The sequence below is a fragment of the Talpa europaea genome, assembly GCF_964194135.1.
Source record: "Talpa europaea genome assembly, chromosome: 1".
NCBI classification, from domain to species: Eukaryota; Metazoa; Chordata; class Mammalia; order Eulipotyphla; family Talpidae; genus Talpa; species Talpa europaea.
The window spans coordinates 10472569-10485932 of record NC_140073.1 but is presented as its reverse complement, the minus strand read 5'-3'; the positions used below and the strand labels follow the sequence as shown (position 1 = coordinate 10485932).

The 13364-nt window shown below is 36.2% G+C and overlaps 2 protein-coding genes across 2 annotated transcripts; both read right to left on the bottom strand.

Annotated features, from left to right (window-relative positions):
• Positions 1-2440: 2440 nt before the first annotated feature.
• LOC311170477 (olfactory receptor 10AG1-like) lies at positions 2441-3397 on the bottom strand (the record flags this gene model as incomplete). Its single annotated transcript, XM_084232887.1, has 1 exon — positions 2441-3397. One exon carries the CDS (start codon positions 3395-3397, stop codon positions 2441-2443), a length of 957 nt encoding a protein of 318 aa, XP_084089013.1.
• An 8116-nt stretch (positions 3398-11513) lies between these two features.
• LOC311170469 (olfactory receptor 10AG1-like) lies at positions 11514-12470 on the bottom strand (the record flags this gene model as incomplete). The annotated part of the gene is made up of 1 exon (XM_084232877.1): positions 11514-12470. One exon carries the CDS (start codon positions 12468-12470, stop codon positions 11514-11516), a length of 957 nt encoding a protein of 318 aa, XP_084089003.1.
• Positions 12471-13364: the final 894 nt, after the last annotated feature.

Genomic DNA, 13364 nt, shown 5'->3' with positions numbered 1-13364 from the left:
AGCAGAGCAGGCAGAAGGACCGAAGTACACTGCTGAGGGGGGAAGCGGGGGGCAGGAGAGGTCTGCGCGCCATGTGGGACCCTCCTCCTGTGGCGGTGGGGGGGGGGGCAGCCGGGGATAGAACCGGCGATACAGAGGCTGCGGGCAGCTTGGCAACCCAGTGCTCAACTGCTGCGCCACCGGGGAGGCTCCAGACTCCACATTCTTAATAAAAACTCAATGGTTTTCATAAAGATTCAATGAAAAGAGATTCTTGAATGCAAAATTCTGAGAAATAACAGTGAAAATAAGTTACATAAACTTCAAAATAGCAGTTGACTTCAACTCCAATTTATATCTTCCACACTGCTGAAAAAATGAACGGTTGATTAAATGTGGTTACTGTATATATTTCAGGTTTAGCAGATGACATACATAAAAAAATTAAAAAAGGAAAGTGTATTTTCAGTGACTTTTAATGAACGAGATTAAAAAACACTAATAAAATAAGCAGGGTAAAATAATCTTTGCCTACCTTTTTCATATTGTGGAGAAATCACTGATGTGCTCTTTTGTTTAGAATAAGGTGTGATGACACATAAACATGTGGCTTTAATTATAAAGTAATAAATTCAACTATCATTTTTCTTCCTTAAGCTCAGAGTTTACTTAAATCAAAAGGACACCTTTAAAGATATCAGGTCTCATTCACAGTGGGAACTTTGTGTTCCAAGATTTGCCTCATTTTTAAACTACTAATCTGTTCATCAGGTGTTAACTACGAAATAACCAAGGCTGTCCCTTGTTGGGTTAGCAATGCCTGGAAATTTCTCTCACTGGGAATATAAGTTGAGGAGTATGAACCCCATGTCCATTCCTCTGTCCCTGGCTCCCATTCTTTCATCTCTGGGGAGTAGAGCAAGTTTCCTTTGGGAGAAGCTATAGAAGATGTTTACACACTTAACATTGTACTAAAACTATGAATGAAATATGAGGATACTACATTTCAAATTATTAAGACACCATTTCTTTACCCCAAAAAGTGTAATTTGTATAGCCTCCAGAGCTCATGCATCATCCTGTTGTTATGGACTCTGCTCATATCAGGATAGTATTTTTCATTAGTACAGGGATGTATATAAGAAAGAAAAATGAATTTCAACAAGAGGATAAAGTACACTTAGTCTTCAGTTTTATATACTGAGAAGGTATGAATGTAAAAATGACCCATGTGGGTTTTACGAGTATTAAGAAAGAAAATAAAGTGAATTTTGTTGTGAATTCATGCATCCAATTTATTTTCTTTAATATTCATCAATAAATATCTAACTGAAAAATTGTTCTCTGTTTTTCAGAAGACAAAAACTTTCCCTTGTTGGCTGTTCACAATGTTTGATGTTAGACTCCTGTTCTTCTTTTAGGCTGAGTAGGTATACCACAATGTAAAAGAAAGTGACCTATTATTCCTACCAAAAAAGTTAAATATTTCAAGTGTGGCATTCTCATATTTCTCCTATATAATTTTTGACCCTTATTGTATGAAACTTTAATAAAATATTTTATTTATTTATTTATTTATTTTTGTGTAGACCTGGGTGTAGGCCAGAGGGAGATTTGAAAGAATTCACCTGAGACAGAATGGGGAGCAAAACAAGCAGCTCTACTGAAATACACTGCTGAGGGGAGCAGCAAGCAAAACAGGAGAGGTCTGCTGTGCCATATGTGGGTTAGCTCCCTGACTGAGGATTGAACTTGGGCCTTTTCAGTGGTAGCACTGAGACTTAACCCCTATGCCACCAGGGAGGTCACTAGTGTATGATATTTTAACTTTTCTTCCATTTTGACATTGTTTCCACTTTATAAATGCTTCATCACTTACTCATTTATCATTTTAATTGAAAACATTTAGCTCCAAATTGGCATCATTTACACAGACCATTCTGGAGCTCAATGATTTAGAGACTCAATAATTCTACACCTTCTTTAATAAATTAGCTACAAAAAAATGTTGTTTGTCACCAAGCCTTCTTTTCTTGCCTTCACTTTCTATGAATCTAATGGGAACATTGAGCAGAAGCAGATAAAAATCAATAGTTAATCATTTAGTATTCATCCTATCAGTCCACAAATTAAATTAATTGTCTCATTTATCAGACAATATTTTTTTTCTGGATATATATGTATAGAAATACTTTGTGTGACATAAAAAGGAGCTAATATTCTATAATCTTGAAAACAACTGAATCAGCAACAAACATTAAATTCCAGTGTGTTTTGAAAGATATTTCTATAACTTGAATTGAATTGTGGTTTTATTTGACTTAATAAAAAAGGCTGAATTTATTTTATGAGAGATAAAAATATGAAAACACTCACTCAGAGTAATTCAAGATTCTTAACAAAATGGAAGAAAAACCAAATGGAAATTGTGATAAATAATAAACAATTTTAATTTTTTTTTTCACAGCACAATCCATTTCTGTAGGCATTTTCCCAATGCCACCATAACATCTTTGTTTCTCAGACAATAAATAATGGGGTTAAACACTGGTATCAAGATGGCATAAAAAAGGGAAAGGTATTTGTCCATTCCTATTGAGTGGCTGGACTTAGGTCTCAAATACACAATGATGCCTGATCCAAAGAATAAAATCACAACCATGAGATGGGAAGAACAAGTCGAGAAGGCTTTGGCTCTCCCGGTTGCTGATGGCAGCTTCAGAATGGTGGAGATTATATTTACGTAAGATACAAGTATCAACATAAAGGGCACAGCAACAGCTAGACTAGAAATCACATAAGTCAACAACTCAAGCATGAAAGTGTCCCCACAAACAAGCTGAACAACTGGAGGTGCATCACAGAAAAAGTGATTCAATTGGTTACATCCACAGAAGGGTGATGTGAAGAGCACATACGTGGACCCTATGTGTATTGGAATTGCAGTTGTCCAGCAGACAAGTACTAGTTGTATACAGAACCTACTGTTCATGATGACAGGGTAGAGCAATGGATTGCAAATGGCAACATACCTGTCATAAGCCATTGCAGTGAGGATAAAGCACTCAGTGTCTCCCAGAACCAGAAAGAAATACATTTGAATAGCACAGGTCAGAAAAGAAATATTTCCATATTGTCTACAGAGATCAGTTAATAATCTGGGAACAGTAACTGACACATAACATATTTCCAAAAGGGAAAAATTCCCAAGGAAGAAATACATGGGGGTCTGGAGGGAAGGATCAACCTTAGTTATCATGATAATGAGGCTATTTCCCATAAGAATAATGATGTAGAGAATCAGAAATACACCAAAAAGTAAACCTTGAAGGTTGGGAAGATCAGAAAACCCAATCAGGATGAATTCCACCAATGCAGTGTGGTTCTCCAGAGGGGGATTTTGTCCTGTGCAGTCCATCTACAAATACAGTATTTTCAAGGATTAAAAGTAAAGTCAATCCTTTGGTTCAAGCTTAAATCTGGAATGGATTAAATGACTGCTTTCAAATCCACTGGCACAGGATAGATATCCAGTTTTCTTGTTTGCTTTATATTTTGGGGAATACATTTTAAATCCAATATCCTAAAATTCCAAGATGTAAAAAGAGACACTCTTTTCCTCCTGCTCATGTTAGGAATTACAGATGTGTCACTAGCACTACAAAACAGATGACAATAAAATAAGAACAATTCATGCCAGGGAGCCTATTCTCAAAAAGCTCTAGATAACCTGGGATATTTTCTAATTTGAAGATTCAGGTTATTAATTCTGGTTAATTTGGTCATTTTTTTTCCCTCAGTAATACCTTCTATTTTAGAATCTTATGATTCTTGCACATTACTTTTGATGTTTCTCCTGTGAGTTACTCTCAGGCATCCCAGGGGCAAGGTGGTCACTAAGACTCTGCTGTCAGGTCCACTTCAGCCAATCTGGCCACTCCCCAGAAACTTGTCTCAGAAATAACGCACCTTAGTAAGTCATTGTGAGACCATAAATCTAGAATGTGAAGTAAGATTTTGTTATAATATTTCCTTAATTCTACATTGTACCCAACAGTTTTCATAAATAAGTACATACCAAATTTTAGACTTCAGTAGATATTAGATAAGCTTATCCTTTTAGGGAAAAATTAGACAAGAAAAAGAAGATGAAGGTATGTCAGGGAATTTGATCAGAGAGTACACAAATGACACCAGACTAAGTGTAAAATCTTATAACTTAAACTTTGGATCTCTTTCTACCATCTAATATTAACACATGATACATAATATATGTTACATAACATATGCTGTGTAAAATACACACTTTAAATATCTTTATCTGAATTTATAAACACTGCTAAATGCAGTGCAAACTTAACCTAATCAGCTCTAAAATACAAGCATCTTTAAATCAAATTATGTTCAGTAATTCCTGCACTGTTCTGAAACCTAGATTTTATTTTCTTTTTTTAAAGATTTATTTATTTTTATACAAGAACTGGGGTACAGGCCAGATGCACAGGAGGGTGAGAGGATTCATCAGACAGAGCCGGGAACAGAACAGTCAGACTGAAGAAATACACTGTTGAGGGGAGCAGACAGGAGAGGGCAAGACAGGAGAGGTCTGCTTCGTCATGTGGGATGCTCACCGGCCGGCCGGGATGGAACCTGTGGTGCAGAGGCTGCAGACAGCTTCACAGTGTGGCACACCTGCACCACCAGGGAGGCCTGAAACCTAGATTTTAATTTTTGTTATTTCCATCCAGTACCAATGTATTTATTAGTATGCAACAGTGGCATTTTTCATAGATTGTCATATAATACTAAATCTACATTGTCATGTGTTTAGAACTATAGTCATTTCCCTGACCATCTTCACCTTAAATTTCTGTGGAATACAATTTCCCTTTCTTTCTCTAAACTCCTCTTACTGCCCACAAATCCAAGCCAATGAAACAATCCATAATTTCCAATTTTTATTTCTTAATTCACTTTAATCCTAAATTCCTTCCTTCTCAGTTTAAAGAATCCTAAATTCTGTCTTTAGTTTTTCACAGCACACGCTCAAGACAAAAGCTCCCTCATAGCTTATCTGTGTTATGACTCACAATTCTGAACATAAGAGATCAAGGACCTAGGATGATTTAGATTCAAATATTATGCTCTATAACCTGAAATTGAGTCGGTTCCATAGTCTGCTCTCGGAGGCCACCATTTGCATCTCTGTGCCTTTATTTTCTCTGAATTCCAATTTGGTGGTTATTTTCCCATACTGTATCTTCTCAAACTTCAAAGACTTATATCACTTTCCTAAATATGTTGTTGTTTTTCTTTCAAAAACTATACCTTATGAGAGAAACCTGAATAAAAAGAGAATTGAATTTTCAATGACCCAAAATATTTCATAACATATCAGGCAACCAATATATATTTGTAGCTATTACAGTATTTTGTTATGGATAAATATTAAGTGTGTGATAAATACGAGTCTGTCAAATGCCAAGGATCATTATTATAAATAATATTACTTCAGTTATGCCTTCACAGAGCTGACAGACTGATGGTAAAGTCAGATGGATAAGTCAGATGTCATCCTAGAAAATGCAGTTCTATGCGGAGGGAATTACCTGGTCTCATAGCAGTTTCATGTTCCTAAGGAAAAGACACCCAATTTGAGATTTTGTCAGATATCAGCCTATCCAGAATTATACTGTTATTTTCAATTTTAAGGCAAGAGAATAACAATTACTTACAAAAAACAGACCTCATATCATCATTCAATCCTAGAACACAAATGTTCATATTCCAAGGTGAATGGTTTATAAACACCTGCTGATGGGTAATGGAAAATAATTTTTTACTGACTCCACAATCATACCCTTGGTAGCTAAGGACCTCACTGACTGAATCTTTGATATTGAGCTACCTAAATGAAAATTAGATATAGTTTGGCATTATGCCCTTATTCTAATTATCAGAGCTTGATTTTTTTTTTATTGCTGACAACATACACAGTGACAAAAACATGTAATTTAGGCAGTTATTTTGAGAGGTAAGAAGCATAATCTAAACAGGCTGGTTTAAAAAATGCAGTTTTACTTCTACTCAGCACTGTTATATGATCGTTATCATACTTATTGCATTTCTCATTATTATTTTAACTTATATCCTATCCATTTTATCTTAAAGTTTGCCAATCTTTTAACCAATCATGGAGTAGATGTTTAAAAGTCTAGCAGAGATCAGAATGCGTAGGTAGTAATTTGGCAGGGATACTTAAAGATATTGAAGTTCTGTGTTCGGTGACACAAACCAGCACCAACACCTGGAGGAAACACTCCTAACTTACTGGGCTTTTACGTTTAGTTTTACTCACATCTATACCAGTTTCTTGGATTTTGAGCATATGAGAGTATTACACATATTACAGAAACAGAAATAAAATGTAACTTGCTGCACCTCCCCCTGCAGTGACCTTTAGGGCTAACCGGCCCTAGGTCCGGCTGGGCAACCAGCGCGCAGGGGAAGAACAGCAAAACCCTACCTGCTGCACCTCCCCCCCGCAGTGATCTTTAGGAATGGCTTTCGCCATGGTCCCTAGATCTGGCTGGGCAACCAGCGCGCAGGGGGAGAACAGCCTGAAGCAGAGGAAGTTCAGCGGAAGTTCCCTGAAAAGGCAGAAGCTTATCAAAAGATAAGGACCACCAAGAACCACTACAAGAATGCTAAAAATCTTATCCCGTTCTTTCTAGAACTACAAACTTTAATCCCTTATCTGTCTTTCTAAACTTCCTTCTTCTATAATGGTCATTGTTTGTTATGTAGATCACCTCCCTGATGGTGATAGACTGAGCCCATGAGCAAGCTAATTTCTTTGATATTCATTCCTGTGCTTTTGGAAAACATATATATACTGGTCACAAACTCAAAGAAAATTACACTCAGATTTTCACTCTTGAAGTGTGTCTGTTTGTCATTTCTTTCACCGATGCCCTGACCACCCTGCACGCTTCTCTCAACCCTGAGGTGGCCTCATCGTCTACTGCTGTGCTGGTCCGTGGCAGGTGGCGCCCAACGTGGGGCCCCGACATTTCATTTCATTTCATTGAGTCTTCCACCCAAAGAAGAGGTGAGTAACGAAGAGATCGTGTTGGGTAAGCTATCTCCCTTCTTGTGGGTGAGTGTGAATGTGATTCCCTTAAAATACCCTCTTTTAAACAGTCAGGGATAGGATCCTCACTGGAGCGTCCAGAGCTCGCTGATAAAGGGTGATCAGTTCAAGATAGTGAGAAGTTTTTCTAAGAGTGAATGCTCGTGGTGCTGTGTGTGTGTGAGAGTGTATAAATACGGCTCCACGGCCTCGTGGCTACGGAGTCTGAGTGGGCTGCACCCGCGATTCCCGTGGAGGAATGTCATATGGCATAACGGCCATCTGCTCTTCGGAGTAGCCTGGTCCGGGACTTATACGGACAGACCTTAGCTAAGACACCTCCGCAAGGTCCCGCGAGGGACACGGGCCGGACAGCACAGTTGAAAGAAATCTTTGCTTGAGTGAACAAAAGCACCACGAGACCATGGGTCAATTACAGACCCAAAACAAAAATCTTTTTCTATCTATATTAAAAAACATGATTGAAACACAAGGTATTAAAATAAATAAGAAAGCTCTACTGCAACTTTATAAATTTATATTACGGGTATGCCCGTGGTTTCCAGAAAAAGGTAGTTTGTCACTGGAAACTTGGAAGAAAGTAGGAAAAGAAGTGAAAGAGTTTTATGCCCTTCATGGACCATCTCAGGTTCCGAGACAGTCTCTGTCCTTGTGGGTACAAATTAGAGATTTGTTGGTTGATGCCACTGAGGCAGAATTGTGGGAAGGCCAACAGGATGAAGTTCAGGATAATCCTAAAAACAATAATGATCTACTCAAGCCTCTGCTCCCGTATCAAAGGAATCCCTTTCCCAGTCAGAGGATGAGTTTAATGATCATGAATATACTGAAATGTTAGATAAATTAACTTTCAAAAATGATAAACCCTCCCGCCCACCCGCTAACCTTTTTCCAGTTGTTACCAAACCTAAAATTCTCATTTAATATATGAAAGCATATCCCAAGATTACATTATTTATTTTCTTTTCTAAAATTTATCTACTTTCTCCATCAAATATCAGAGGAACTTTGGCAGTTTTAAAATGGGAGGTGAATTTCCCTTCAACAATTTTCTGTCTTAACAGGAACTGGCATAGCTGTGAAATGTAGACAGGCCTGGTTATTTGAAGGTTTTTTTTTTATTAATAGTAACATTTTTTGAACATTTAGTATAACTGTGCTGTTAATGCTTTACCTGTCTTTCCTCATTAATGCATTTTGAATTCTGTAGGCACTGGTAGTATTCACGTTTTGCATAGAGAGTTTAGATAACACAGATGCACAGAGAGCTTAAATAACCTGCCCAGTGTCAGGATGCTATTATCTGACCCTGGTGGCTTCAAACTCAGCAGCACAATGCAGACTCCGCATTCTCAATCTCAACTCAGTGGTTGTCATAAAGCATTCAATGAAAAATGATTTCAAATGCAATATTCTGAAAAATATGAGTAAAATTCAGTTATATAAAACTCTTCACAACAGCAAGTTGGTATCATCTCCATTTTATATATTGTTTACTGTTTTAAAAATGAAAGGCTGATTACTTACAGTATATGTTTCATGCTCAGAAGGTGATTCTGACAAATGAAATTGATTGGCAATGGAAATTGTATTTTCAATGACTATTGATTATTGAGATTAAAAAATACACTATAATAAACAAGGTAAAATAATTGCTGCTCACCTTTTTCATATTGTTGAGAAATTGCTGAGCTGCTCTTTTATATAGAATAAAGTGTTATGTCACATAAACTTGTGGTTTTAGTTACAAAATAACAAATCAACTATAGTATTTCTTCCTTGGATTCATGTTTTACTTAAATCAACAGGATAGCTTCATAGGAAATGGTGTCTTAATCACAATGGGGACTTTGTGCTTCAATTCTTATTGCATTTTTAAACTCAATGATCTGTTCATCAGGTGGTAACCAAGGCTGTCTCAGGGTAGATTAATGATGTTTGGAAGGTTCTTTCTCTGTGGGGAATAAGGCTTGAGAAGCATTAGCTCCCTGACCACTCCTCTGTCCCTGGCTCCCCATCCTCTCATCTCTGGGGAATAGAGCAAGTCTCCATTGGGAGAAGGTATAGAAGACATTCCCAGTCTTCATGTTGGGCTATATCTATGTATAGAAACTGAGGATACTAAATTTCAAATTATTAAATCACTTTACTTCAAAAAATGTAACTTGCATAGTCTCTAGAGTTCATATTTCATCCAGAATGTTGTTATGATCTTCTGATTATACAAGATTATTATTTATCATTAGTTACAGGGATTTATATAAAAAAGAAAAACGAATCTGGACAAGGAGATGTAGGACACTGCATTTTGAGTTTTATACATTGAGAAAGTATGAACATGAAAATGACATTATGTGGGTTTAAAGTGATAGGAGAGATAAGGTAGAGTGAATTTTATTGTTAATTCATTCATTCAAAATTTTCTACTAATTAATAATCAGTAAATATCTAACTATAACTGCCCCCTGTAGGCTGGTCACAATGTTTGATGTTAGACTCCTGTTCACCCCTGAGACTGAGCCTGCCTCTTATATTGGATGGAAAGTGACCTGTTATTTCTGCAAAAAAAGTTAAATATTTCAAGTGTGACATTCTCATATCCCTCCAGTATAATTTCCCCTTTTTCCTTATTATATGGGATTTTAGCTTTTTCTTCCATTTTGGCGTTCTTTCCTTTTTATAAACACTCAGCTCTGACTCATTTGAGTTGTTAATTGCAAACATACATTATGTCATCTACACAGAACATTCTAGGGTTCAATAATTTAGAAACTCAATAATTGCATTTGTGTTACTTACTTTCCCCAAATTAAATCACTAAGAGCATATAATATGTGTATTTTTTCCATTGTTAGAAAGAAGATGTCAGAGAAAGGCAGTATGAAATAAGAGCACAATGGACAAGAGCATAGCAGAAAGGTCACTTGGGAGATGATTGCAATAATATATGAAGGTGATGATAAGGCCAGGGTCACACTTCAAGTAGTGTTTACACAGTGGATTATTATACTGTAAGTGGTGGTCATGCGATTTACCTTGAGCTTAAGCTAAAGATCATTTTCATTGTTAATATAGCTAATGTGTGTGTGTGTGTGTGTGTGTGTGTGTTTTGTAAGCTAGGCAGCCTGGTTCCATTTAAATTTGTTCCAATCAATGTCAGCTTTTCATACTCCAAATTATGAAATGTTCTATGCATATTAATTTTATCATTCCCTGCAAAAGCACAATAAGATTTTCTTACTTAAACAAATAATTTTTATATACATATTTTACTGCCTGCAAAATGGGTCCTTTCTATAACTGATTAATTAGTTATATCAGAATCCATGTGAGGGAGGTGGAAACAAACGTTTTCAGATTAAATGCCGAGAATAGAATTGATAGCTTGAATAATAAGAGGGAAGAATTTCAATGTTTTTCTTGGGAAAAAAAAACAGAAACAACACATACAAATTTTTAGGAAAATAGAATTTTCATTGCCAAATTAAGTTGAAAATCAGTCCAGTTTTGTGATGTTCAGAAATCTTTTTTTTTTTCTTTTGTGTTTCAAATCCAACACCACTGACCTTTGTTAGAATCAATTATGAAACAAACATCTAATGGATCACCTTGCTTCTAAACAGCCATTTGTAATTCATCCAGTAGTCAAATACTCTGGATTCCTGCTGCAAATTGCAGTCTATGTTTAACTTCTTGTCTTTATATTGTAGAGAAATTTCAATTAACAGTTATATTAGTTTTCCTTTAGACATATTTGCAAATTTCATATTTTCCTTTTAACATCATGGGAAAATGGGCCCTTTCATTTTCCATAACTGTCTCGGACAGGTGAGGAAGTGTGGGGATGACCTGCACACAATCAAAGGCTGGCTTAAGGGCACAATGAGAGAAGCACCTGGTTAGATCAGGTTCTGCAGGTAAGTTATCAGGCCCAGAGAGTCATGTCACATGATTATAATGCAAATAATGAGCAGAAAAAGAAAATACATCAATGGTCAAACCAGTGCTATTTTCTCATCCTTTCCATCAAATGTAATTAAATGTCCTTTTTTTTTCCCCACAAAAAAATACTGGGTCTGGAGATGCATGACAAATAATTATTGTGAAAAGAAAAAGAAAATAATAGTCCAAAACTTTAAAATTTAACACCAACAACAAGCTTAAATGACTCCTATGTGTTATTAACAATATTATTACACTTTTAATTGAATATATTTGACTTAAAATATATTTGACTTAGAAATTACAGCTGAGTTTATTTTATGTAAGATAAAAATGTGAAAACACTCACCCAGAATAATTCAGATTCTTAGAAAAATTGAAGATAATTAAGTGGTAGTTGTGATAATTAAGACACTGTTTTAAAATCTATATATTAGAGTCACAGCACAATCCATTTCTGTAGGAATTTTGCCAATGCCACATTAACATCTTTATTTCTCAGACAATAGATAATGGGGTTAAAAACAGGTGTCAATATAGTATAAAAAAGAGAAAAGAATTTGTCCATTCCTGATGAGTGAGTGGATTTAGGTCTGAAATACACAATGATGCCTGATCCAAAGAACAAAGTCACAACCATGAGATGGGAAGAACAAGTCGAGAAGGCTTTGGCTCTCCCTGTTGCTGATGGCAGCTTCATGATGGTGGAGATTATTTTCCCATAAGATACAAGTATCAACACAAAAGGCAGAGTGACAACAATAGTAGCAATCACATAAATCAGCATCTCAATCATGAAAGTGTCCCCACAAACAAGCTGGACAACTGGAGGAACATCACAGAAAAAGTGATTCAACTGGTTACATCCACAAAAGGTTGAGGAGAATAGCACAGAGATGAACATTGTATGTATTGGAATTGCAGTGGTCCAACAGGCAACTGCCAGTTGAACACATAGCTTATTGTTCATGATAACAGGGTAGAGTAATGGGTTGCAAATGGCAACATACCTGTCATAAGCCATGGCAGTGAGAATAAAGCACTCAGTATCTGCCAAGATCAGAAAGAAATACATTTGAATAGCACAGGCTAGCAGTGAAATATTTCCATATTGTCTACAGAGATCTGCTAACACTCTGGGGACAGTAACTGACACATAACATATTTCCAAAAAGGAAAAATTCCCAAGGAAAAAATACATGGGGGTCTGGAGAGTGAGGTCAATCTTAGTTATCATGATAATGAGGCTATTTCCCATAAGAATAATGATATAAATTATCAGAAATACACCAATAAGAAATCCTTGAAGGTTCGGAAGATCAGAAAACCCAATCAGGATGAATTCCACCAGTGCAGTGTGGTTCCCCAGAGGGGAATTTTGTCCTGTGCATTCCATCTATGAACAAATTATGGATATAAGACTACACACAAAACAGACTTTATAAAATAAGAGCAAAGCATGACAGAAAGCCTATTCTCAAATAGCTCTAGGTAAACTACGATCGTCTGCAATGAGAAGTGTTTCTTTCTCTTTACTAATCTGGTCATTTTTATTTTATTTATACTTTTTTTTCTCACTAACACCTTCTAATTTATAATCCATTTTTATGATTCTTACACATTGATGTTGATGTTTCAACTGTGAGGTACTCTCAGGCAGACCAGGGTCAAGGTGATCAGGTGACTCCACTGCTTGGTCCACTTCAGCCAACCTGGCCACTCACCAGCTATTAGTATTAGAAATATTGCATCTTAGCAAGTCCTATGTGCACATGAAGTACAGAAAGTGAAATAAAGTAAGATTTTGGCATAATACATACATATATATATATATATTCATCTGCCATACTCCCCCAAAATTTTAATAATTCTAAGAAGATTTCAAATCTTAGGCTTTAATAATAATTTAATAATTTTATCCTGTTAGGGCCAAATTAGACCAAAAAAGGGAAAATGAAGGATGTCAGAAAATTTGATCATACAATTCACATATTATACTAGGCTAGGTGTAAAATCTGCCATTTTATAGCTTTCTACTATCTTTAGTAGGAATTTTGAAAATCTATCTACCTCAAATAATAACACATGATATATATTATCTAATAGATAAACATATCCTGTGTATAAAACACACTCTGAATGTCTATATCTCAATTTAGAATCATACTGCTAAATGCAGCGTAGACTTACCCTAATCAGCTCTAATAAAAACATCTTTAGGGGCCTCCCTGGTGGGTCAGGGGTTAAAGTCTCAGCGCTGTCAAGCTATTGCTGGCCACTATGACGTGAG